This window comes from Lissotriton helveticus, chromosome 11 (assembly GCF_964261635.1).
Source record: "Lissotriton helveticus chromosome 11, aLisHel1.1, whole genome shotgun sequence".
Taxonomy (NCBI): domain Eukaryota; kingdom Metazoa; phylum Chordata; class Amphibia; order Caudata; family Salamandridae; genus Lissotriton; species Lissotriton helveticus.
This window is the reverse complement of record NC_136072.1, coordinates 474,320,792-474,346,097: the sequence shown is the minus strand read 5'-3', so window position 1 is coordinate 474,346,097 and position 25,306 is coordinate 474,320,792. Positions and strand designations below refer to the sequence as shown.

Genomic DNA, 25,306 nt, shown 5'->3' with positions numbered 1-25,306 from the left:
GAGGCAGAGCTGAAAGCTCCCAACAGTTCTTTTTGCCTTTTATATTGAGCCCTTAGCTCTAGTCATTCGAAATGATAGATTAATTCAAGAACCTATTCCTCAAATGGCCAAAATCAAATAATACGCAGACAACATTATGCTTTTTTAGCCCCAAGGAAGAAGCAGAGGAAAAGGTATTTGCTATCCTTTGGGTCTTCTAAAAACTGGGAGGATACCAAGTGAACAAAGCTAAAACTGACATCATCTTGAGTAGTTGTGTGGCGGAGGAGCTACTCCCAGTCTTTCGGGGCTGCGTTTAAACCAGCCCCAAGCGTTACCTAGGGGTATTTTCTTACAGAAGATGTGAGTGAATTATACAATTTAAATTATAAGCGTTTGATAAACAATGTTTCAGGATTATTGACTAGATGGGCACCATGTTTCCTTAAATGTCTTGAGAGGGTTGCCCTAATAAAATTGGCAGTCCTCCTTCTATTTAATTTTTTATTCACAGCTGTCCCATATGTATTCTATTCTAGTTTCTTTGCACTTATAAACTTGATGTCCTTGTCTTTTCTAAGGCCTAATGCCAGCCCAAGAGTTTCAATCAATTAATCAATCAGCATTTGTAAAGGGCAACACACTGTCACCCCTAGGGGTATCTGGGCGCTATGTCTCCATCAAACAGCCAGGACTCTTTCTGAAGTCTGCCAGCGAGGGGGCTGTCTGCAGCTGGTTGGGAAGGTTGTTCCAGGTCTTGACAGTAATGTAGGCAAAGGGGCGGCTACCGCTGCGATGAATGCAGGGAGGGTGTCCGAGAAAGAATGAAGAGGAGCGCAGGTGTCTAGTGGGTTGGTGGAAGTTCAGTCTATGTTTGAGGTAGGCAGGTACTAGGTCATGGAAGGCTTTGTAGGTGTGCGTAAGGCTCTTGAACTGGCATCTTTTCTGATGGGGAGCCAGTGGAGGTCTCTCAGGTGGTGGGCAATGTGAATTTGCTTGGGAGGTGTAGGATGAGTCGGGCTTCGGCATTCTGTATGGTCTGGAGTCTTGTGAGGATCTGGATGGAGATGCAGGCATAATGGGCATTGTCGTAGTCGAGGCAGCTTGTGAAGAGGGCCTGAGTGACGGTCTTTCTGGTGTTGGTTAGGATCCTTCTGAAGTCTGCGGAGCATGCAAAGTGTGTGGAAGCAGGAGGAGGTGGCTTCATTGACTTGTTGTTTCATGGTCAGTTGGATGTTGAGGAAGATGCAAAGGTTGGTGCATAGTCAGTCAGTGTGGGTCCGAGTTCTGCCGGCCACCAGCTGTGATCCCATGCAGAGGCATTCTTCCTGGAGATCAGTACCTCAGTTTTGTTGGAGTTGAGTAGGAAGCAGTTGTCTCTCATCCATTTGGATACGTTGGTCATGGCATTGTGAGCAAGAGGTTAAGTTGAGTGTCGTCTACGTAAGAGATTACATTGAGTCCATGGAATCTGATGACATCTGCAAGGGGGATCATGAAGGTGTTGAACAGGGTGGGGGCTGAGTGACCAGCACTTAACACTTTATATAGGAGGACAGATGAAGGTAGGTTGGCCCTTCCATAGCATAAGGCATAGTATTTTAGACATTTTACACAATACATGTTTAGGTTTAATACGATTCACACTTTGCATGGCCACCTTCAGAATAAATAGATGGGCAGCATGTCAGAAGAAAATCAAATCAGAGACCTTCCAAAACTTACTAAATACCCCAAAAAAGTGAGATACAAGACACAGCAAGGGCATCTTAAAAAAGAAGCACCATTTTTTAAGGCTTATGGCATTCCTTACACTAATTATGAAACTCGATTGGGCCAATTAAAATGGGGAAATGGGGGCTATGGATTCAACAATTGGAGCTAGATGGGCAATTAATGGTTTCTCAAAACGAAATGATTTTTTGATGTATGATACTTAGAAAACTTGGAGTGAGGTCGAACCACAAATTTCAAGCGGTAAAACCTGGTTACAGTGGTCCAATAAGGCCCTGCCTGAGGTGTTACTGAATTTTGATCACAGGGGTGGTTAGATAAGAATGAGCATGTTTTAAAATCGATTGATAACCCTGATATGCGGAAGAAAGGCCTTTGGAATTGCTATTTGTTGCGGTGAGAAAGTGGATGGGTACGAACAGGCTTCTAGGAAAAGGTTCAGGGATGAAAATGTCTCATTAAAGAGGGAAATGTGACAGACAGTTAATGATTTAAACTTCTCTTCTTTAAAAGGGGCTAACTTTTGTAGGATGTATTTTTTTAAGTTGCTGATCTACAGGACACTTGGTTTTCAAACAAAACAAATTTGGATTCTCTGAATTAGTGCTTCAGGTGTGGTATGACAGGTGATGATGGGTGAGCACAAATTATATGGTATCGCAGGAATTTGGGCAATTTTGGAAGATTTCTCTTTAGATTTTAAGACAACCAAATAAAGGTTCAAAAACCACAAATTCCCATGTTGGCATTGCTAGGCACCTGTCATATGATGGATAGACATCACATGGAAGCTGGTCTTAATTGTTCTGCTGGTGGCACAGCCACTGCTTCTGCGGGGGTGGAGATCTAAGTTTGTACCTTGTTTCCTGGATTGGATAGAAGAAGTGAAGAAGGTCAGGGAAAGAGAGAGGCAGTTCTCTCCCAGGTCAGAACACATTTCATAAACTTTGGGGACCCTTTATGGCAAATCAAGCGTTTAAAAATCTGTTATATTGCCTTGGTGGGGGTTCTTGGATGTCTTGGAAGATCTCAGGGGTTGGTGTTTTTTTAAATTGTTGTACTGTACCGTAGGATATGCATTTATGATTCTGCATTGAGTTTGTATTAACTGTTCTCTGTTTATGAGATATGGCATTGCACCTCCAAGCAAAAAATTAAAACAAAAAACAACAAATCAGCATCTCGTTTGGAAGATGGTGTCCAAATCACACTGTATTTCTCAGCACATGCATAGGAGCTCACACAGATAACACTTGCCACGTTTTCTAACATAACTAAAAATAAAAAATATAAAAATGCAGAGAGACATCTGCGGGAAAAGGAGTGGTGCTTGAGCTACATGAGAGACTCATTATGCAGGGGAGTGTTTCCTAGGTCAAATGATATAAATATGAACCAAATTTGAGAATCCTGAATAAAGAACCTTTTGGCCACCTGTAAGGCTCTTGAAGTAAAGGACAGAATGCAAAACAAATGAACAGCCTCTTGCGTCAGAACAAAAAGACCCTGAGGCCAAGTAAAGAGCCCCAACCCAACCCAACTCAACCAAACCCAACTCCACCCAAGAGTAAGATCCATAACCCAAGAGAAAAAAAAATGGGTCAAGAAGCCAGACCAACAAAAAAATATTCCTTATTTAAGATCTCTGAGCTGAATAGACAGACCTGGGCTGAAGGTACAAATTTGTTGCAAAAGAGTAAAAACCAGAGCCAAGTCTTTGACTCCCGAGCCAAGAAATTAGACACTAGGACCAGGGAGAGAATCGTGCAGGGAAAAAGAGGTTTCTAATCCGAAAGTCATGTCAGTGAATCTTATAGGAAATACAGGCCAAGTCAAGGGAAAGGCACAAGAGACAATGGAAACAATCATGAGTCAATTTAGAGGTGCTTTAGTAAGTGAGTAATCTCCTCCTGAGTCTCAGAAGGAAAATACAACGGCAAATATAATTATATAGAGCAAAGGGAGGGACTCCTAAGGCATTAGGATACTCTTGAATGAAAGGATATCTTATTGGGCTAGGAGACCTAAGAGAGAGAATCCTACATCAAGTGAGAGAATCCGCACCAGCAACCAGAGCAAAAGAACCTGGGAGTGATGAGGAAGCGGCCCGATTTTAAAGACCAAGGGCCACATGTATCAAGCATTTCTGTGTTTGAAAACGGGCCGATTTCACATGTATCACACCCTATTTTGCGATTCGGTAACCTGTTACAGAATCGCAAAGTGGGTTTGCGATTCACTACTTGAAAGGGGCGTGTTTAGGGTGTCCCTTCCAAATAGCGAATCCTAATGGTATGTATGAAGGTTTTATGACTGTGAATGAGGTACGTTTGCAGTTTGCCACCTACTTCCCTTTAGGTATGGCAGTGAAAAGTTTTTTTCAGCGCAGGCACTGGTCCCACGGACCGCTGTCTGCTCTTAGAAAATTAAAAGATAACTTTTAATTTTCTTTTTTTAATGCAAACCGTTTTCCTTTAAGGAAAATGGACAGCATTAAAAAAAAAGTTTGATTTATGTAAAAGCAATCAGGGACATGGTGGTCTGCTTCACTCCAGCAGGCCACCATCCCCGTGATTTTAGCGATACCTAGGGGGTCCCAAATTGCAATCTACCTCATTATTATTCATGAGGGTAGGTCATTTGAAACCCCCTAGGAATCGCAGAAAGTGTTCAACACACTTTCATACATGCCGTCTTGCAATTTCCTAATTGCAAGGATTGCAATTAGGAAATCGCCAAATGGTTACTTGATACATCTGGCCCCAAGTGAGAAAATTATTTAAATAAGTAATGTGAAGGGGTTACATGCAAGAAAAATACATTGAAACTAGTTTTAATAGCAAAGGGAATATTGTAAAATGGCCACCAAAGACAACCTTTATTCACAATTATTACTAATAAGATACTACTATAGTTTAGTCTCTTATTTACTATTAAATACCTGCAAAGGAGGCCAGGCACACACACAATCCTACACATAAACCCTACTGCTCTTGGTAACATTTAAATAGTGGTGGGCTATTACAGATGGAGCTTACCCTCCAAAGGTAATGTTTGACAAATAACTTTTTTTCCAGGAGTTGGTGTGTTTTACCCTTGGACATTCAAGCGTAAATCAGGAATAAGTAGCAACTACTCACAAGGAAATCTTTGTGAATGGGGCTCAAGACGCCCATGGGCAATCGTTGCGCTCTATAAATTGGCAAATCAAAACAAATCAAATCAAATCAAATCAAAGCCCTGAGTGGAAATTCATAAAACTAGTGCTCTCTTTGGAACTGGAGCATACTTCGCTAAATATATTTTACTCTAAAATGAATGCAAATGACACTGTCTTACCTGCCCTGGGACATCCCATTCCAGCATTTGTGCTCGTTCGTTGAGGCTGCAGTTACCTTCTCGTTGCAAAGCATGTTTGGAAGAACTACCCAGTAATCTTTGATGTCTTTCAGGTTTGATTTAGCATTTGCGACCTATTACAAACAAACAAACGTTTAATATCTGGGTTTATTCATTCAATCAAAAATCTTTTTATTATTACAGGCTCATTGAAAAATTTGATCTTTATTGTCTGTGATGGAAAGGTAACTACTGTAAACAAATGAATTGATTTTAACCATTAAATTGCACTGGATAAACGTTGCGCCTTTAGATATGTTAAGTCATATTATGTTCTTGATGCCTTCTTCAATCTCTTGCACCTTTATTAAGACCTTAAACTCTGTTGTCTTTTATCTGCTAAAATCATTGCATCTATAAGTTTATTTATTTTATTACATGGATTTGTATAGAGTGGACCTAGCAAAGGGGCACTGCTCAAGCAAGAAAGAATAAAGAACAATAACAGTGTATTGTGCGGAGAAAAAAAAGGCTAACTGTTCTAGATTTCTGGATACTGTCCAGAAATATAGGTTTTAGGTTCTTCCAAAATGACAAAAGATTTGAGTTGAGTCTAAGTTCTTCATACTGTTTATTCAAATGCTAGTTTTAAGAGCAAGTCAGAGCAGTTCTCTCTGAATTGTAGGTTATACAGTCTAACATTTGTAGACCTTTTGCTGCATTGAGAATGTCTGAGAGGAGCCACAGTGGATGTACAGAGGCCTGAGAGTAAAGTGTTGCTCACAGTCAGGTATGGGAGAATAGCCTGCAGAATTCTTCTGAAATCAGCAAAAAGAATGGAAGTTTTGAGTTTTTAAGTAAACACATTTGAAATAAGGCAATGTATGTCAGTTTCATACTGCCACATGACAACCTGAAATTGTTATCCATGGTGAAAGCCAGTGATTTAGCTAATACAAACAGTTTGGGTGTGATGCTTAGATGTAGTATTTGGAAAAGTCAGTTCTGGACTGGAGGTGCTTCTTTTGCAGTAGAGGAGGAAAAATGCAGTTTTTGCTGGATTCAGTTTTAGGGAGAAATAATTAATCCATTGTATTTGCTTTTTGAAGTAACTTTTCGGGGTTGAAATGTCAGATGGGTTAGTAACTCCATAATACAGGTGGGTATTGCCGCAATGTTGCTATATATGGATCTCTGTGATTTGGAGCGGTGGGTAAAATGATTCCAAGTAGAGTAAGAAAAGAGATGGAAAAAGGACAAAGCCCTCAGAATCTCCACACTCTTGAGGAAATTAGGGGTGGGGAGGAAACGTATGCCTGGAAAAGCCTTGAAATATGCCATAGAAGTGAGGGATGCACACCAGTTCCGTGATTGGCCCTCATATCATAGTGCATATGATATTAAAAAGGGCATTGTGGTTAATGATGGCGAATGCAGCAGCAAGATTAGGTACCTCCAAGAGACGTATCACTGATGTCTGTCATTCATTATTTGGAGAGTTGCTGTCTTAGTGCTGCATTTGAGTCTGAAATCAGATTAGGAGGCGCTCAGGGCATATAGAGCTACCTTCTTGAAGTATTCTATCTCTTCAACAATACACACAATTCAACCACAAACCAGAACAAAATCCACCACAATAACATTATCCTAAAACAACACTACAAACCACAAATGAACAACAGAACACCATAATTCAACAACAACACAACTCAGTAATTTACCAACAAAAAACTCACAATACTACATAATAAAATGCAACACTACAGCAGTATAATATGCCAAAACACCACAACACAGGAATACAGTTTAACACAACTTGGCACAACACAATACAACAACATAGCTCAAAAGCATTGAAAACAACACTACAATACAAGAACACAACATCATAGTTTGGTTACAACATGTACATTATATAAAAAGATGTGACCCCTGTGGAAGACACAGTGTTTATATAACCCTTGGCCATTGGCCTTATGTTAAGGGACATTATGTTTGAGATACAAGCGGAACACCAACTACCACTAAAAGACATTAGTCGTGGTCACTGAAAAATGTATCGCCACATGTATGGTTCTTTCTGTTGTAGTACACCAATTTATTATTATTAGAATTTATATTGCGCAACAGCTACCCAAAAAGGGTTTCCCGGCGCATTTAATGAAGCCGTAACACGGAGGATCCACGACAATTTATTTATCGAATAGCCAGGTTTTCAGCAACTTACGAAAACTGTAGTGGCTTGTTTCATTCCTAAGTGAAATTGGGAGGGAATTCCAGTAGGATGGTCCTAGGTAAGTGAAGGATTTCCCTCCAATGCGTGCTAACTTGTATTTTGGGACCGCAAAACGGCCGTGAGAGGCTGATCTAAGATTTCTGGATGGGATATAGGGTGTGGCCAGGGAGCAAAGGTAGCTGGGGGCTGTCCCAGATTTAATTTTATACATGTAAGTGCTTTAAATGTTACTCGATTTTCTATGGTTAGCCAGTGAGGTTTCCTCGGAAAGCGGAGAGCGATTCTCTTTTTGGCACTTTGCATAAAAGTCTGACTGCCGCATTTTGGGTCATCTGTAGTCTATGTGTGATCTGTTTGTTTGAGACCACATAGAGAAAGTTTCCGTAGTCAAGCCGGGAGGTGATTAACGCGTTAATTATAGTTTTTTTTGTTGTTTCAGGTAACATCCAACAGATTTTTCTTAGCCCCTTGATGATGGAAAAACAAGTGGCCGCGACTTTTACTGATTGGGTATGCATGCTCAAAGTGTCATCAAGGAGTACGACTAGCTACGTACGTATGGTGCGGGGGTAGGGAGGGTCCCCATTTTGTCTGGCCAATGTTGTGTGCTCAAGGGGTTTTTCTGCTTACCCAATATGAGTACCTCTGTTTTATCTCCGTTTAATTTAAGGAAGTTGGGTTGCATCCAGGCTGCTATGTTGGTGAGTCCTGTCTTGAGTGTAGAGGTTCAGTCAAAAACCTGCTCATATATGAGGGTTGAAAGATTGCGTGTGCTGATTGCGAAATCAATAATGGGACACCTTCAAGATAGTTACAGTGTTCCCATCAGAGTTCCATCCTGTACCGCCCTACATCATTTGGGAAAGCCACCATAAGTACACAGGGAAGAGCCCAATGTACGATTTGGCACAGCGTGGTGGAAATCAATAACCCAATGAACTTGTGACAGGTAGGTGTCAGGATGTAACTAGTAAGCAGTGCTAAATAATTAAAATAAAGGAATTTTTCAAAAATGTGGTGATGTTAAAAAGGGGTAGAAGAAGGAAAATAGATTTATTGGCAACCTTCAACTCCCACTATCTAAAAACAGTGCAAAAAGGTAGTGTCAGCAAATTACTACCTGGACAGTTTATATAGTCACGGTCGACATGTTTCTGCAGCTTTACCTGTGCCCCGGGGTCACTTGCTGCTTCTTCAGGACCTATACTGCTACTGCTTAATTAGTGCATAATAAACAAGGAAACTTAAAACAAAGTAAATGTCACCTTTGATTCTCCTGATGAGAGGACCATTGGATTTCACAAACCAGCACACACATGAAAAGAAAAAGAGAGAACAAGCCTATTAGCAAATCTCTCTAGCGAGGCTAGAATACAGAACACAGTCTCGCATTCAATGGTTTTTAATCCATCCCTTTACACATTTATTTTGAGATATCAAATATTCCCAAAAGAGCCCAATTACCACTTGTGTAAGAAAACACTCACCCAATATTATGGAGAATATTGCCCCACCTCACCCGGCACTAGCTCAGGTACTGCGGAGCCCCGCTCTGTGTAAGTAACAAACACATAAAAAGAATCAATTGAAGGAAGTACTGTTGGGTCAAGGCAAGCCACTCGATATAACGTGGTTCACAGAGGCGCTTGTTTCTGTCTACTGACTCACCTATCCGTCGGTACTCCAGACGTCCAACTGGGCTGTCTGTGGGAGGTACCGACGGTCTGAGTCAGGTTACTTTTATAAGCTTTAGATTTCATAAGCCTACGTTCACATACCGAGAAAGGGACGCCGCGCTCCTTGCTGAAAGCGTCAACAGTCCTCTTCCGGGTATCTAGAGGTGTGTTTCATAAGCCTACGTTCACATACCGAGAAAGGGACGCCGCGCTCCTTGCTGAAAGCGTCAACAGTCCTCTTCCGGGTATCTAGAGGTGTGTTACGATTGGCCGGCGCGGCGCGATGACGCAGCCGCGTCGCGCCAAGAACTATGGGCTTTGTGGTTTTAAAAAAGCCCCCGTGTCTAGTCTGGGACGTCAAATCTGTTGTATAGGAGTCTCATATTTTCAAAATGTTATTCTAATGCAAAGCTGGCGTCATCCCGCATATTATCATGACCCCCTCACAAGAATTACAAAAAAATTTTGAAAGCGTTTTGAACAACATGTCGGCGACTTATAACTGAACTGGATAGAAGCGCCAACTTCATCTACCATCAAACCCCGTGTGTCTCACTCACAAGGTCTCGTTCTGTGGTTAGTATCCGTATCATGTTTATGCTCTGAACACACCAGGAAAAGGCACAGTGAGGTCTTCCCTAGAGTATCCATTGTGATCGCGCTACTCCTGCGCTGTATCAATTGGTTAATGGACAACAACCTATTTAGCACACACGCAACCAGGCTGCGAACATAGTATCGTCTCCCTTAGTCTGCAAGCCGAAGGTGCTCTGTCCAGGACACCTCCTCCAGTCTCATTTATCTTGTTCTTTAGTCTGGAAAGAACATTATAACAAAGGTCATACACGATGTCAGTGATTGATCGGGCCCCTCTGGCAACATATCATCGTGTAGGTGTTATACTCATAACCCACTCACCATATGGTCATAAAGCACTCATGCCCATGGGAAACAACAGATATACCTCACTCAGGGCATATCATTCATTCATGTCACAGCACTGATTATCAGGTGCCTCTAGCTCTTGAGTGACATCCAAGGAATATCTTCATTCAATCCTTGCTTGTCTGTCCCCAATTTGTGTACCCATCGCTGTTCGCGCTGGAACAGGAAACTCTTGATGTCCGTGATGTGGGCTGGTATCAGAGGTTGCTCTATCACACTCCAATGCAGCTCAGACGACGTATGCTTGGTTATTAAGAAGTGGTTCGTCAGTCTGGTCGACTGTCTTGAGCACCGAATGGAGCTTTTATGTTCACAAATGCGTGTCTTAATTTTGCGAGTTGTCATTCCCACGTATCTCTTATTGCATGGGCAGCTAATTAGGTACACTAAGTTGGAGCTATTACAATTTGTGAACCTTCGCTGCTCCCACGGTCTCCCAGTCCCTATATCGATAGTCTGAGATTTTGTTGTGTTCGGACAGGCTGCGCAATTCCCACAGGGATGGTGTCCTGTGGCCGCAGGCATGTCCCATAATGTGCCTAGAGCTCGTGGTATTTCCCCTTTAGGACGCGTGTGGACCAGTTTGTCCTTTAAACTCTGCCCTCTTTTAAAGGCGAACAGTGGAGCTGGAATAGTGTCACCTCCAGTATTAAGAATGCACCAGCGTTTCTTTATTATTTTCTGGATAGCATTTGACTGCGTGGTAAACGTACTCACACAAGTCATTCGATTTCGATTAGGTTTAGGTGGCAGTATCTCCAATAGCCCCTCCCGGTTGTTGTTGGAGGCTCTCTTTTTTGATCTTCGGACTAGGCCTTTGGGATAATGCTTTTGTACAAGATCTTCTTTTAGGCAATCGGCATGATGTTCAAAACGGTCTTTGGTAGAACAGTTTCTCTGTATGCGCAAAAATTGCCCATAAGGTAAATTATCTCGAAGAGATTTGGGATGACAGCTGTTATAGTCTAGTAGAGAGTTACGTGACATCGGTTTGCGGTACAGCTCTGAGGCCAAACCGGTAGTAGTGGGTATAATTAGCAGATCGAGAAACGCTAGATGGAATCTACTTTGCTCCATTGTGAAGCGTAGAAAGCGATTTCTCTCGTTCAGCCATTCGTGGAACCTTGTTAGTTCTTCTTCACTCCCTCTCCAGATCACTAAAATATCATCAATATACCGCTTCCACAGACGCATCTTGTCTGTGAAAGGGTTAGTGTCCGAGAAGATGTTCTCTGATTCAAAATTATGAACATACAGATTTGCTAACGACGGAGCAAAAATGCTGCCCATGCTCGTCCCACTGACTTGAAGATAGAGCGAGTCTTCAAATTGGAAATTTTTTTCCGTCATGGCTATATTAGCCAGAGTCATTATGAGATTGACTGGGGTGATGGAATCTAGATCTCTCTCTAAGAGGAGCGTTTCCACTACTTCTAATGTCTCTTTCTGTGGGATTGAGGTGTACAAACTCTCCACATCAAATGATACTAAGATGTCAGTATTACAATCAAAATCGATGTCTCTCAACAGTCTTAAAACATCCTTAGTATCTTTGAGATACGTGGGCATTGCACTCACCATTGGCTTTAAAAACACATCGACAAAGGTCGACAGAGGCTCTAAAAGGGAGCCGATCCCCGAAATGATAGGGCGACCTGGTGGTGGACGCTGGGGTTTATGTATTTTAGGTAAGTGGTATAAGTAGGGAATTCTTGGGTTTGCAGTGCAAAGGAACTGTCCTTCTTTAGCTGTTATCCAGCCCTCACTGAGGGCTTCTTCCACTATCTGTGCTATTTGCCTTGTCAGTCTTGCAGTGGGATCTGAGGTCAGCTTCCGATATGCTTTGGTGTCTTCTAGTTGGCGAAGACATTCTTGCCTATAGGCATCAGAGTCTAGTAACACCGTAGCCCCGCCTTTATCGGCCGGCTTGATGACCAAAGAGGAATTGTTAGCTAAACTCGTGACTGCATCTTGTTCTCCTCGTGAGATATTCTGGAAAGGTCTATGCTCTCTCTCGAACAGTTCTTTCAGATCTTGGTCTACAGCTTCTTCAAACGTGATAACTTTTGCTGGCATCCCTACTGTAGTGGGATTAAACGTTGAAGGTCGTTTAAGGCCAGTGTTGTCGTCTCTCATAGTCGTTAGGCTGGAATCCTGTTGTTTATGCGCGAACAGGTAGTGTAATCTTATTTATTGGAGACAAAGCCTAAACCTTTGTTCAGAACTTTCTCTTCCATCACAGTGAGTTGGTGCGAGCTAAGGTTTATTACGATGTTTGACCGCTCGACGTCCCGGCTTGGTCCTGTCCTACTACCTTCCCGCTCCTCAATCCCATTGGCTGAGCAGGTGGTGGGGGTGCGCTCCAGCGCACATGACCTTGTTGCGCCGTCCGTTGGCGTCCTCGCCCTCTCCGGCCAGACCCTAAAAAAGGCTGCTGACCATAAGTTTGAAAGGATTGATGTGGATCATACATCCCCATCATTGGAGGATTCTGAACAAAGGTTTAGGCTTTGTCTCCACAAATAGGAGTGATCCCTTCCTCACCCAAGTAGAGATGGGCAAGTTCTATCGGAAAATAAGATTACACTACCTGTTCGCGCATAAACAACAGGATTCCAGCCTAACGACTATGAGAGACGACAACACTGGCCTTAAACGACCTTCAACGTTTAATCCCACTACAGTAGGGATGCCAGCAAAAGTTATCACGTTTGAAGAAGCTGTAGACCAAGATCTGAAAGAACTGTTCGAGAGAGAGCATAGACCTTTCCAGAATATCTCACGAGGAGAACAAGATGCAGTCACGAGTTTAGCTAACAATTCCTCTTTGGTCATCAAGCCGGCCGATAAAGGCGGGGCTACGGTGTTACTAGACTCTGATGCCTATAGGCAAGAATGTCTTCGCCAACTAGAAGACACCAAAGCATATCGGAAGCTGACCTCAGATCCCACTGCAAGACTGACAAGGCAAATAGCACAGATAGTGGAAGAAGCCCTCAGTGAGGGCTGGATAACAGCTAAAGAAGGACAGTTCCTTTGCACTGCAAACCCAAGAATTCCCTACTTCTACCACTTACCTAAAATACATAAACCCCAGCGTCCACCACCAGGTCGCCCTATCATTTCGGGGATCGGCTCCCTTTTAGAGCCTCTGTCGACCTTTGTCGATGTGTTTTTAAAGCCAATGGTGAGTGCAATGCCCACGTATCTCAAAGATACTAAGGATGTTTTAAGACTGTTGAGAGACATCGATTTTGATTGTAATACTGACATCTTAGTATCATTTGATGTGGAGAGTTTGTACACCTCAATCCCACAGAAAGAGACATTAGAAGTAGTGGAAACGCTCCTCTTAGAGAGAGATCTAGATTCCATCACCCCAGTCAATCTCATAATGACTCTGGCTAATATAGCCATGACGGAAATTTTTTTCCAATTTGAAGACTCGCTCTATCTTCAAGTCAGTGGGACGAGCATGGGCAGCATTTTTGCTCCGTCGTTAGCAAATCTGTATGTTCATAATTTTGAATCAGAGAACATCTTCTCGGACACTAACCCTTTCACAGACAAGATGCGTCTGTGGAAGCGGTATATTGATGATATTTTAGTGATCTGGAGAGGGAGTGAAGAAGAACTAACAAGGTTCCACGAATGGCTGAACGAGAGAAATCGCTTTCTACGCTTCACAATGGAGCAAAGTAGATTCCATCTAGCGTTTCTCGATCTGCTAATTATACCCACTACTACCGGTTTGGCCTCAGAGCTGTACCGCAAACCGATGTCACGTAACTCTCTACTAGACTATAACAGCTGTCATCCCAAATCTCTTCGAGATAATTTACCTTATGGGCAATTTTTGCGCATACAGAGAAACTGTTCTACCAAAGACCGTTTTGAACATCATGCCGATTGCCTAAAAGAAGATCTTGTACAAAAGCATTATCCCAAAGGCCTAGTCCGAAGATCAAAAAAGAGAGCCTCCAACAACAACCGGGAGGGGCTATTGGAGATACTGCCACCTAAACCTAATCGAAATCGAATGACTTGTGTGAGTACGTTTACCACGCAGTCAAATGCTATCCAGAAAATAATAAAGAAACGCTGGTGCATTCTTAATACTGGAGGTGACACTATTCCAGCTCCACTGTTCGCCTTTAAAAGAGGGCAGAGTTTAAAGGACAAACTGGTCCACACGCGTCCTAAAGGGGAAATACCACGAGCTCTAGGCACATTATGGGACATGCCTGCGGCCACAGGACACCATCCCTGTGGGAATTGCGCAGCCTGTCCGAACACAACAAAATCTCAGACTATCGATATAGGGACTGGGAGACCGTGGGAGCAGCGAAGGTTCACAAATTGTAATAGCTCCAACTTAGTGTACCTAATTAGCTGCCCATGCAATAAGAGATACGTGGGAATGACAACTCGCAAAATTAAGACACGCATTTGTGAACATAAAAGCTCCATTCGGTGCTCAAGACAGTCGACCAGACTGACGAACCACTTCTTAATAACCAAGCATACGTCGTCTGAGCTGCATTGGACTGTGATAGAGCAACCTCTGATACCAGCCCACATCACGGACATCAAGAGTTTCCTGTTCCAGCGCGAACAGCGATGGGTACACAAATTGGGGACAGACAAGCAAGGATTGAATGAAGATATTCCTTGGATGTCACTCAAGAGCTAGAGGCACCTGATAATCAGTGCTGTGACATGAATGAATGATATGCCCTGAGTGAGGTATATCTGTTGTTTCCCATGGGCATGAGTGCTTTATGACCATATGGTGAGTGGGTTATGAGTATAACACCTACACGATGATATGTTGCCAGAGGGGCCCTATCAATCACTGACATTGTGTATGACCTTTGTTATAATGTTCTTTCCAGACTAAAGAACAAGATAAATGAGACTGGAGGAGGTGTCCTGGACAGAGCACCTTCGGCTTGCAGACTAAGGGAGACGATACTATGTTCGCAGCCTGGTTGCGTGTGTGCTAAATAGGTTGTTGTCCATTAACCAATTGATACAGCGCAGGAGTAGCGCGATCACAATGGATACTCTAGGGAAGACCTCACTGTGCCTTTTCCTGGTGTGTTCAGAGCATAAACATGATACGGATACTAACCACAGAACGAGACCTTGTGAGTGAGACACACGGGGTTTGATGGTAGATGAAGTTGGCGCTTCTATCCAGTTCAGTTATAAGTCGCCGACATGTTGTTCAAAACGCTTTCAAAATTTTTTTGTAATTCTTGTGAGGGGGTCATGATAATATGCGGGATGACGCCAGCTTTGCATTAGAATAACATTTTGAAAATATGAGACTCCTATACAACAGATTTGACGTCCCAGACTAGACACGGGGGCTTTTTTAAAACCACAAAGCCCATAGTTCTTGGCGCGACGCGGCTGCGTCATCGCGCCGCGCCGGCCAATCGTAACACACCTCTAGATACCCGGAAGAGGACTGTTGACGCTTTCAGCAAGGAGCGCGGCGTCCCTTTCTCGGTATGTGAACGTAGGCTTATGAAACACACCTCTAGATACCCGGAAGAGGACTGTTGACGCTTTCAGCAAGGAGCGCGGCGTCCCTTTCTCGGTATGTGAACGTAGGCTTATGAAATCTAAAGCTTATAAAAGTAACCTGACTCAGACCGTCGGTACCTCCCACAGACAGCCCAGTTGGACGTCTGGAGTACCGACGGATAGGTGAGTCAGTAGACAGAAACAAGCGCCTCTGTGAACCACGTTATATCGAGTGGCTTGCCTTGACCCAACAGTACTTCCTTCAATTGATTCTTTTTATGTGTTTGTTACTTACACAGAGCGGGGCTCCGCAGTACCTGAGCTAGTGCCGGGTGAGGTGGGGCAATATTCTCCATAATATTGGGTGAGTGTTTTCTTACACAAGTGGTAATTGGGCTCTTTTGGGAATATTTGATATCTCAAAATAAATGTGTAAAGGGATGGATTAAAAAACATTGAATGCGAGACTGTGTTCTGTATTCTAGCCTCGCTAGAGAGATTTGCTAATAGGCTTGTTCTCTCTTTTTCTTTTCATGTGTGTGCTGGTTTGTGAAATCCAATGGTCCTCTCATCAGGAGAATCAAAGGTGACATTTACTTTGTTTTAAGTTTCCTTGTTTATTATGCACTAATTAAGCAGTAGCAGTATAGGTCCTGAAGAAGCAGCAAGTGACCCCGGGGCACAGGTAAAGCTGCAGAAACATGTCGACCGTGACTATATAAACTGTCCAGGTAGTAATTTGCTGACACTACCTTTTTGCACTGTTTTTAGATAGTGGGAGTTGAAGGTTGCCAATAAATCTATTTTCCTTCTTCTACCCCTTTTTAACATCACCACATTTTTGAAAAATTCTTTTATTTTCATTATTTAGCACTGCTTACTAGTTACATCCTGACACCTACCTGTCACAAGTTCATTGGGTTATTGATTTCCACCACGCTGTGCCAAATCGTACATTGGGCTCTTCCCTGTGTACTTATGGTGGCTTTCCCAAATGATGTAGGGCGGTACAGGATGGAACTCTGATGGGAACACTGTAACTATCTTGAAGGTGTCCCATTATTGATTTCGCAATCAGCACACGCAATCTTTCAACCCTCATATATGAGCAGGTTTTTGACTGAATGTTACTTGTTAGTTGGTGTTGAGTACTCGTGAGGGACGTAGCATTCTTGGTCATTAAACCTTCCCTCTGACCCTCCCTAGTGAAGTTTTGAGTGTAGAGGTATCATTTGAGTTTTGTGCAGATAGTGAGAACATGATTTGGGAATCATCTGCATAGGAAAAGATTAACAGGCCAGATTTTTCAGCCAGCTCTGCCAGAGGTTTTACATAAAGATTGAAAAGTAATGGACTTAAGATGGAGCCTTGTGGTACTCCATGTGCAAAAGAGTGCGTTTTGGAGCAGGCTTTTTGGGAGAAAACTTGAAAAGTTCTGTTTGAGAGGAATCCCTGGATCCACTTGAGAGCATCTCCACCTATACCAATTTTACTAAGTGTGTTTATGAGCACAGTGTGTGAGATGGTATCGAAAGCGGCGCTCAGATCAAGCAGAATGAGCCCCACTGTTTGTCCTTTATCTAAGTTCTGGCGGATAGCTTCTGTGACACCTAAGAGGGTGGTTTCTGTCGAGAAACCCGCTCTCAAACCTGACTGAGAGGGATGGAATAAGTGATGCGTAGCTACATATTGCGTCAGGTGAATATGAATGTGTTTTAATAAGACTTAGGAAAAATTGGCAGCAGTGATATGGGACGATAGTTTTTAGTGTCAGCAGGGTCTGCATTAAGCTTTTTTAATAGTGGGTGAATCATGGCTGTTTCCATGTAGGGGGAATTTCTGCTTCTTTGATCGATGTATTAAGAAGATGCGTAAGGACTGATAACACAGAGTGATTTAATTGTTTCAGGATATTGGCTGGCAGTGGGTCCATTGGTGAACCAGATTTTATTGATTTCAGAAGTGTGTCCGTATTTTCGGCTGTTAGGTTGGGCCATTCCGTTAGGACATGGCCTACGTCTGTTTCACTGTACTCATGTACATCGGGGGATAGTATGCCGTTGGCATGGGTGTATTGGTATTCGCAGCGCTGTCATGTGCATGTTCTTGTGAGATAATCTCTTGGTATATTCCTTCAACTTTGTTTATGAAGAAGGCTGCTAAGTCCTCGCATTTAGTTTGAGATAATATAGGAGGTTTGGCTACGGTCTCTTAGCCGGCAAGTTCTTTTACTGTGTTGAATAGTGTTTTTGCAGTTAGATGCATTACAGAGGGTTAGATTTATAAATGTTGCACGAGCTTGTTTGCATTCTTTATATTTGCTCAGAGCTATCTTATAGGCCTGTTTGGATGATTGGTCATATTTTCTCCTCCACCTTCTTTCGAGGATCTTGTAGCTAGTTTTAGAAATTTTTAAAGAATCGTTATACCAAGGCACTGGAGGACGATGGGTAGTTCTACTGTATTTGGTGGTGGGAAGGTAGGTGTCAATGGTTTCTGAGAGCCAGTTATGGACAGACTCAGCGAGGGGGCCAACTTTTTGCTCTAAGATTGGTTTATGGCTTTCAAGACATTCGTTAAGTTTGCCGATGTCAGCTTTTTCCAGTTTCTCTGTGTTTCTCGTACTCCTTTGGTGTTATTGGAGGTGTACTTGTCATACGGGGAGGTCAGATTAAAATGTATCTGATAATGGTCAGACCAGCTGGTGGGTAATGCTGGGGAGCAGATGATAGTACTAAGATTGGAAAAAATGGGATCTAGGAAATGTCCTGCTATGTGGGTGGGACCGGAATGTATTAACTTTAGATTTAGGGAAGCCATGTCAGATATGAGTCTAGTACTATTAGTACAGGTAAGGTCTTCCAGATGTAAGTTTATGTCACCTAATACTGTGAAATTAGCTTTATTTGTGGCAAAGGACGAGACCTCTTCCATAGAAGTGGGGATCCAGTTTGCATGGTACTCTGGGGGTCGATATATTAATACTCCTGAGAAGGTGAAATTAGAGGAGAGAGAAAGTTTAAATAGAGCAGCTTTGCATGTGGTGATGGTTAGTTGCTCCAGAGTGCAGCAGAAGTTTTTTATAAACACTACCGCAATTCCACCCCCTATTCTTTTTGTTCTATCTATTCTGGCTATCGCGTAGTTGGAGGGTAGGGCTACAGCTATGTCAGGCCCTGAGCTCTCTTGGAGCCAGGTTTCCGTGAGAAAGACCGCATCAGGTTGGTCATTTAGGAGTAGGTCAAAAATATTAGCTTTATGTTTATGTACACCAATGGGAACATCTGCTTTGAGTAGCTAATTCTGATGTTCATATCTGTATCAATGTACAGCAAGTAGCGACTACAGAGAGGTGAGGTTTTCTATGTAGGTCTCTTCACCGATGCTGTGGACCATTGAATGGCAAGCGAGAGCTGGGGACGAGTTTAGGAGTAGGGGAATTATGTTCCCTTCCTATTGCACTCATTGCTGAAACCAGCAGCTGCTGGACAGAAGGAGGAAATAGTCACCATTCTCCCCTTTGAACGACCAACAATACTGCAACACTGCGACAGAAGGTTTTTCTCCTCTACAAGTGCAGTCTGCCAAATGCCATGTTCTGTACATAACCCTGCATCACACTTGCCCATCCCATTGTCTTGAGAGATGTGAGAACCACATTGGAAATTAGTTAATACAGTCAAGTCAAGCTCCTTTGGCATGAAGAGTGCCCTTAACTAGAACTACTAGAACCCTCAAGAAATTCTCCTAGTTAAATACTTTTCGGACATGTTACACCCATTAGACACTAGTAAAAACAAAGTTATAAAATGCGAAATCTAATGAGCTGACTTTGAATTTTCATACAGCATTGATTAAATTGGCAACACACCTCTAGGCTTACAGATCTGGTAAGTAATAGATCTGCCACCGATTTAAGAAAGGTTCAGCTCTTGTTCTGGTTCTATATGGCCCTTTCTTCATGGTTGTGTGAGAGAGAGAAGGGATTTCATTAGAACATGCAAATTCATGTCCAGCCTGAGAAAAAGGTACAACCAGCAACGCTTGAGGAATCTGCGTGGATGTCCTGTGTGGGTTTTAATGAGTAATACAGTCTAGTTCTGGCTGTCCTTTTGTGTGTTCTGTAGTGGTTCACTGTGGAGTCCGAAATGATCATTTCATAGTTATCACCCAAGACATATACCTCTCTTATTCTTTCCACAATCTTTCAAATAATGTCAAAAAATGAGATGCTTAGTTTTGGTGTTATTATGGCCAACCCAGTAACATTAACATTGTGTGTTATTTTAAATGCAGAGGTGGAAGGCAGTCCGTCCTTTTTGATGGTGTCACTGCAGCACTAGTCTGTAGGTCTAGAGGTACATTCTAAATAATGTTAAGTCAAGGGGTACAAAGCATGGGATGTTCCATCGATACATGGGATTCTAATTATTTCTAAGTCTAATTGGGAGTCTGGAGCACTGCCTAAATCCCTCAAAACAGACTATGAAAGGGGAGGGCTGGAGAATGGATCAAGATGGGAGGAACTCAGAGATCATTGTAAGAGTGCTATTTTAATAGCCTCCAAATAATATGTTAATGGCTGGTGTTTTGTTCCATGGACCGGTCAGGCTGCACCTATGGTAGGGGAAGCAGAATTGACATTCTCTTCTTCGTGCAGAGAATGTCAGGCCGTGGGCAGAGGGAAAGGTACCGCCATCAGTACCCAGGTAGCACTTGGAGTGATGGTGAAGGGAGGCAATGACCCAGCTGTTGTGCATAAAGAGAAACAATGTTCCAACAGGTTTCACTTGGAAAGACAGTTAAACATGCATGCAAACTGCATTACATAAGCAAGAAACAAGGAGACTCAATGAAGGTGTTTGAAGGCTGTTAATCGCCAAAATTACATCAAACAAGATTGCACAAGGGCATACAGTTAAGGCAGCACTGTACAGAAGGAATCTTGTGACAACCCGAGGGCACTTGGTGTAAAGTGATATATACAAGTGAAAAGTGACGACGCAAGTGAGCAGGGTGAACAGCGTGAACGGCGCAAGGTGAACAATGATGACAATATATACAGGTAACAAATACCTACATTAGCAATCATTATTTGTCATTTTTATTCGGAACAGAGGAATTGCGCCCAACAATTGCGCTGTGGTGTCGACGACGTTTTGACCCTCGTTACTTGGGGTCGTCTTCAGGACCGGGCTGTCAATTCATAGGTGTGCTGTGGGAGCAATCAATCATGGACTCAGCAGGTGAGGTCCGCAAAGGCCGGTCCGGGGGCGACTGTGAGTATGACACCTGGACACAGTATGGGATTTCACGAGTAGGATAGTTTAAAGTAGTCCTGTCCGGTCAGGTCAGCGCCTGATTCAATCGTGGCGGCTCGCTGGGGGCTGAATCAGGGGTTGGGGACGCGGCAGGCAGAAACCTCAGCACGGGGTTCCGACTCCTACTCGTGAAATCCCATACTGTGTCCAGGTGTCATACTCACAGTCGCCCCCAGACCGACCTTTGCGGACCTCACCTGCTGAGTCCATGATTGATTGCTCCACCAGCACACCTATGATTTGACAGCCCGGTCCTGAAGACGACCCCAAGTAACGAGGGTCGAAACGTCGTCGACACCACAGCGCAATTGTTGGGCGCAATTCCTCTGTTCCGAATCAAAATGACAAATAATGATTGCTAATGTAGATATTTGTTACCTGTATATATTGTCATCATTGTTCACCTTGCGCCGTTCACGCTGTTCACCCTGCTCACTTGCGTCGTCACTTTTCACTTGTATATATCACTTTACACCAAGTGCCCTCGGGTTGTCACAAGATTCCTTCTGTACAGTGCTGCCTTAACTGTATGCCCTTGTGCAATCTTGTTTGATGTAATTTTGGCGATTAACAGCCTTCAAACACCTTCATTGAATCTCCTTGTTTCTTGCTTATGTAATGCAGTTTGCATGCATGTTTAACTGTCTTTCCAAGTGAAACCTGTTGGAACATTGTTTCTCTTTATGCATACACTACCCAGTTCCAACGTGGTTTATGGGTCCTACTCCTGTTCTTTTTCGCCAGCTGTTGTGTGCACGCCATGCTTGTGTCACCATTGCCTACCATTCCTGTCCGATCCGGTAAAGGCACTTTCAGCAGCACATTTGGTGACAAAGTTATTACTGGTAACAAGCAACGTGAGCATTACAAGGCAGAGGTTGTATTAGCTAGAAAAGAGAAATACGGAAAGAGTAGGAGGAGAGAGAGAGAGAGAGAGAGAGAGAGAGAGAGAGAGAGAGAGAGAGAGAGAGAGAGAGGTGAACTAGGAGATAGGCCTGGTCCAAGAGTGGACAGTCCAAGCAAACATTAGAAATCATTAGAAACATGGGCAAATGTATATGAGTCCTAAGAAAAGAAGGTAAACTGGGTTTTGTGAATATTAAAGAGAAAGGGAGGGTACCTTAGGGAAGGGAATTGTTTAGGGCAAGGGATAGCTATTTAATGGTAGGTTATTTTTAGGGATGTTAGTGTGTACAATATAGATGAGATGCGTAGGATGTGAGCCCAACTTGTTTCAAAATTAAGTGAACATTTTCACCTCAGACAGGATTGACCATTTCATTCCCTCTCCTAACAACCTATCTTAGTTTTGGAGTATGAAGAGAAAATCCTGAATCTGAGATAAGGCCAAGAGAAAGAACCCATTATTTTGCTCAACAGGAATATGATTCATAAATGTAGTCCATTCACTTACTTTGACAATGGTGCCGCTGGGTAATTGATACATTTTTTGCTGTACTTACTATTTGTAAACTTGAACAATGACATTATGCTTTGACATTTATTTATGTATATTTCACTTTTGCTTGGAGCACCCATCTTTACTGCACATGCATTTTAATTTTTTTTCTATAAAATGAGTATTAACTTTAGAACTTTACAAAATGTAGCTAAAGTCATCCACTAATGACAAATATAGGTTAAGGCAGAGTATGTTAAGAAAGGGGTGTGGTCATGTGTCAGTACGTATGAGGTCCACTTCTAGAGCACGGATCAAGTGCTAGGAAGCAAATGAAAAGTGTTGCTTAGAGTGTCATAGAGGAATATCCCAAAAATACATGTATCAAATGATGCAGCAAGGTCAGATATGAGTCCCGGGTGGCCACTATTGTTTCCATTATACTAGGCAGAACCATAATAATTGTGGGGAGAGTAGTACTGGTTGGAGCTGCAAGAGTTTCTGAAGACCAGCGTCATGGAGTGAAAAGCTTGTTTAGACTCAGATGGTTTTTTGATCCATGTGGAATCACCTTTATGTTGATAACAGGTAGATTGGCAATTCATTTCAATAATGCAATAATTTCAGGGTCTACTGAGCAAAACACAATCTTTTTATGTACACCTAGATAATTTTCATAGGATAATAGGGCATACAGTAGAGAGAGGCAAGATACAGGTCACGTTGGAATGCTCTAAGCAAAAGAACGGGACAAGGATCATGGGCATTGTTTGTTCACGTAAGCAAGAGGACAATTTGAGTCAGAGAGGGTTGGTTGGAGAGTTTTCCATAAGTTAGAGTGTGCCCTGATATGGACAAGTCCTTGGTACAGCTGTTATGGAAGAGTTGTAGATCTTTGCGTGGGGTAAGTGTTTATGTGGTTAGCGCTAGGGGTGTTGGTAAGGTATTTGTAGGAGAAAAAGCCCTGGGAATGGAAGCAAAATGACCACCTGGTGTTTCTGAGTTTTGTAATTGGAACATTCTGTTCCTGGGGTCTGAAGGCACAACTGGAGATCCCTCTTTTATAGAAACTCTCAACCAACTCTACCACTTTAAGCAAAATCCAGCCTATTTTCCTGCTGTCCTACATTGTGAAAATTGGGGGAAGGAAAGTAAATTACCAGAGGCTACCAATAACTTGGACTCTTCACAGACTGGGTTGCAGGCAATGCACAGTATGGCAGTCCCACCTGTTTCTCTCCTTTAACAGTTAAGAACAAGGGTGCATTGTTGCCCAGACCCTATTAAACCTCTCTGCAGCCTTTGACACTATGCCCCATTCAGTCTGGAGCACCATAATTTTGTCATTACCCTTTCATGTCTTGCCTATGCCATACATATGTGAATGTGGTACCATATAATTCTGTTCTTTAATATCAATAACGTAAAGTGGTGCACTTGACTGGAATACTGAAGGTGCATTTGTTGTATAATTCAGACATTTATATGAGTGTGAATACTAATGTTTCCCTATCGTGGAACCAAATTGTAGTTTTCATATATATCTGCATTTTTGTAGTTGGAGTAATTTTGTTACCTTGATATATGCTAACACATTCATTTGAATAGTATCATACATTTATTTTATAACTGTATATGTATCCATAACCATGCATTAAAATGTGTATCAAAGTGTCTTGCTATGTTAGCTTGACAAAAGCTCTTAAGCATTTGCACTGTATTGTTTAACCTTCAATGTGAAAGTTTGCTCGAGTTTCAATGTTTGTCTTTGCAGGTGCATTCATATAATCTCATAGTTATTGAAAGGCATATTGTGTATGATAGATAGCGAGGCTCAGGAGAGGAACATTTGGCAATGATGAGATATGCTAAGGAATAAAGGTCTAGATGTAGGTAATAGCAAATTACCGAATGGTACATACCGAATTTTACCGATTCGGTATTTACTAATCGGTAATTGCTATGTAGGAAAAAAAATCGGTAAAAATACCGAATCGGTAAGATTCGGTAATTACCGGTTCTGTAATTACAGAATCGGTATTTGCCATTGATTCCTATGGGCCTTGAAGCCCATAGGAATCAATGGCAAATACCGATTTGGTAATTACTGAATCGGTAAAAATACCGAATTTACAAGGGGGACTGGGTGTCACTTTGACACCCTGTTGCCCCCCTGTTTCTGGCTTGTGAGCACACATACATGCCCTTAGGGCATGTCTGTGTGCCACATGGCACAGGTGTACATGCACAGATGTGCATGTACACTTGAATTCGTTATTTACCATGTAATAGTATTACATGGTATATAACGAATCGGTAATGGCCTGTGTCACTGTTTTCAGTGCCATCTACATCTGTATTTACCGATACGGTAAATTTACAGATTCGGTATTTTACAGAATCGGTAATTTTACCGAATCGGTAAATATACCGATTCTGTAAATTTAGCCTACCTACATGTGAAATCCCAAATACCGGTCGGTAACGGCCGAAATCGGCAGTTACCGACCGGTAATTGGCGACCTAAATCGGGCCCAAAGGGAGGAGATCTATTCATGTTGTATCTAGAGACAGGAGGAATCTAAGGACGTTCTGATGTTCAGACCATGAGATGGGAGTATCGAGTAAGGTTGTCAAGTTCTACTCTGAGAAGGTGAAAAAGTACTGGGACACATGATGTGGGATTCTACAATGTTTTGTGGAGGCTTAATTGGTGGTCACACTTTAGCTTTAGGCATATTCCTTTTAGACTCAGAAGAGTACAGACCTCTTTGCTATATTTCTGTTGTGTGGCGTTATAAAATGCAATACTTCTGATTTTGGAGAACTTCTACAGAAGCCTCTACAATGCTGACACCTTCCTGCTGTAGAGGATTTAATTAGGGCTCCCCAATTAAAGCTAGATAGTTCAGGCTTAGTTTAGGTAATTTAGATTTACTATTGTATAGGCAAAAGGACCGTAAATCATATACTGATCACCAGATTTTGTTCCCTATTTTCTGCATTGCTATTGCTGAATTCCTTGTAGGCTTATGCTGTTGAAACTAAACTTTGTCAGACGATTTGGACTACCAGTAGTGGTTCTGTATTTTTGCAACATATTCTTGAGACTCGTGTATATCAGTTTGGCTTTGAATTTATA

General features: G+C 42.5%; 1 protein-coding gene across 1 annotated transcript in view; it reads right to left on the bottom strand.

Annotated features, from left to right (window-relative positions):
* Window positions 1–25,306, bottom strand: part of GPC1 (glypican 1) — a 418,979-nt gene that overhangs the window by 35,945 nt on the left and 357,728 nt on the right. Inside the window, exon 7 of the mRNA XM_078666069.1 lies at window positions 5,053–5,186. Coding sequence (XP_078522195.1) covers window positions 5,053–5,186 — 134 coding nt within the window. The remainder of the gene's footprint in view (window positions 1–5,052; window positions 5,187–25,306) is intronic.